The 2,541-nt window shown below is 42.4% G+C and overlaps 1 protein-coding gene across 1 annotated transcript in view; it reads right to left on the bottom strand.

The window, feature by feature from the left end:
• Positions 1 to 2,137, bottom strand: part of jmjd7 (jumonji domain containing 7) — a 16,906-nt gene extending 14,769 nt beyond the window's left edge. Inside the window, exons 1-4 of the mRNA XM_008398908.1 lie at positions 1,973 to 2,137; positions 1,172 to 1,325; positions 842 to 980; positions 635 to 749 (exon numbers count right to left, since the gene is read on the bottom strand). Of these exons, the coding sequence (XP_008397130.1) occupies positions 635 to 749; positions 842 to 980; positions 1,172 to 1,325; positions 1,973 to 2,021 (457 nt within the window). The 5' untranslated portion in view covers positions 2,022 to 2,137. The remainder of the gene's footprint in view (positions 1 to 634; positions 750 to 841; positions 981 to 1,171; positions 1,326 to 1,972) is intronic.
• Positions 2,138 to 2,541: the final 404 nt, after the last annotated feature.

Raw genomic sequence — 2,541 nt, 5'->3', positions numbered from 1 at the left:
AGTTTTGTAGAAATGTAGTGAAGTAGAAAGTACAGATACTTACTGTAAAATGTAGTGGAGTAAAAGTAGAAAGTATCCATTATTAAATCTACTTAAGTACAGATACACAAAAAATGTACGTAAGTACAGTAACRAAGTACTTGTACTTCATTACTTCCCACCACTGGCTACAACATATGTAAAGTAATGTTAACTTTTAGAATGTTTTTATTCATTGTCAGCATAAATGCTGCTGATTTTAGATAGCTACTAGTTCTGTGGTGGAAAATGTTACCAGATAACATATTATGACTTTATTACCAGATAACATTTTCTTCTCATCTTCCACCCAMCTTTCAGAGGCCCCCACTTTARAAAACAATGCAATAGATCACATGGTTTTCAAGACGTTATAATTTTGACAAAACATCTTTAGCTTGGTTTAAACTGCATTGCGTTTTTAGATTTAGAGAAATCGTATGATGGGGTGTTGAGACAGGAACTGTGATATTGCACTAAAAGGCCTGAAGTGTTGTTGAAGTATCCATACAGTGATGCAGGTCATGTAAGAGAGGTGTGAGACAGCAGTGAGGTGTGCTGGAGAAAGTGGAACTGCTCTGAGTCCCTTCTGGTTTGGGTTGGTGATGGAACTGACCGAGTGCTGTGCTCATCCAGGGTATKTGAGGCTCCAGGTCGTCCACTAGCTCAGGCAGCTCCTGCAGMAGGTTGGAGCACTGCTTCTGGAYGTAGAACACTCCRGTTTTCTGCACCTGGAAACATTCAGTCCAGCAGAGTGTCAGAACAAAAGCCARGCAGGTGAGCAGCAGTCCAGTACCCTGGAGCGGGCCGTACACTGCCTCACCGTTCCTTCTATTATGTCCAGCACAGAAGAAAAGCTCATCTGTCGTTCCTCAGGCATGATGAAGCGATCCCCTGCCACGGCGTCAGCATAGCCGTTAGGAGTCACTGCCACACTGATCATCTTTGACCCGATCTTCTCCCTGTGGACAGTAAGATGTGAGTTCAKTGATCCAGTAAAGATTTGAGACTTCTCACAGCAGAAGCAGATTWAACTTWTTCCTTTTCATCACAGGATCCTCCAGKGTTTTCTGAGSWAAAGAAGGATGTTCATCTCAACATGCGGAGAATTCAAACAAAAATCCTCATTTCACTGCGGACGGGTCCTTGTCACCTGAGGTATTCTGGTGTCCACCTGGAMAGAGCTGGCCAATGGCTGAAGGCGTTGCGGATGATGCAGGGCTTGTTCGGGCCGATCCAGTCTCTGTAGAACTGCAGCGGCTCAGGCGGTCCCTCCAAATGTGGCACTGATTTGTTCAGGTAAAGATCTGGTGGGTGATCAGCAGTTAGTCACTGACGGACCAGACAGCAGCCAGCAACCATTGCAACACCAGCATAACTCATGATGACAATGAAATTGACAAGTGGAGAAGAGGAGGAATGTGTCAAGTAATTAGCCTGAGATGAAAAATACACAATCCACCAGTTTCTCACAGATTAATAGGTGAAATACCTATAGGAACACTCTGGAAAGACAAGGAAGTCCTTGGAAGCAAGAATGAACCAGGAGAGCTGGATCAGTGATGCTGTATGTAAAAGCTGAAGTCGCTCTGAGCTGTCAGAGGAAGACTACGGAACCTTCTAGAATCTAGATGTACTGAAGGAGGAGCTGATAGCAGTCCAGAGAAGATGCTTAAATTGATTACTTTATTGTTGGTTTACCAATTAAATTAAGGTTCGACAAATCAAACTGTATTTTTTAGAACATTTATTCAGTATTGGAATAATTCAGTCCAGCTTTGTCACAGTCTTTAAGTTGCTCTCCAAGTGCTGCTTTTTATTGACGTTCCTTCCACAATAATRAAAGCTTTCAGAAATCCAACATTAAAGCATTTGTATGAATGGTTTCAGTGAAAGTTGGAGCTGTCAGTCTGCTGATCTGTGCTAGTAAACTCAGAGTAGAGATCCTTCTCACCGTGAGCCTCCAGTGAAAACTCAACCAGCCGTTCCTGAACAGACTCCATGAGGAGCTCCGTCTCCCTCTCCAACGCTCACAGGTCAGGCAGGAGGAGACGTTCCRTCCAGGCTGCATGCCACCATGATGTTTCTTTTCTTTCTCTCGCTCCCTCTCTGGTTAGACTAGTCTTCCCACAGCGCCCTCTAACGGTGAGGAGGATCAACTAGTCCTGAGTCAAAACAGACGTTTCTCTTCATTTATTAGCTTATCCAACGCTKGTTGTTGGATAAGCTCAGTTAGAAATGTACACAAAGATAACATCGATAACTTGTGTTATTTAGTATTTTATGAGAGAAAGAATATGGAGGCTCATTTTTGAAAGCCATATTTCATCAAACGATTTTTATTTCCGCATAATTTAACAAAAATGTCTTTTGAATCCTTTGTCCAAACCCCACAGAAAGTCGTCCATTTTCAATCTAAATTGCTATTTGGTCTCTTTTACACACGTTGTTTGTGAGCAAATTCCTACAGCTTTTGGCATGTAGACTAAGGCTGTCACAATTGTTTAAAAAACAATAATAAAA

Source organism: Poecilia reticulata, linkage group LG22 (genome assembly GCF_000633615.1).
Source record: "Poecilia reticulata strain Guanapo linkage group LG22, Guppy_female_1.0+MT, whole genome shotgun sequence".
NCBI lineage: Eukaryota > Metazoa > Chordata > Actinopteri > Cyprinodontiformes > Poeciliidae > Poecilia > Poecilia reticulata.
This window is presented reverse-complemented; position numbering and strand designations above follow the sequence as displayed.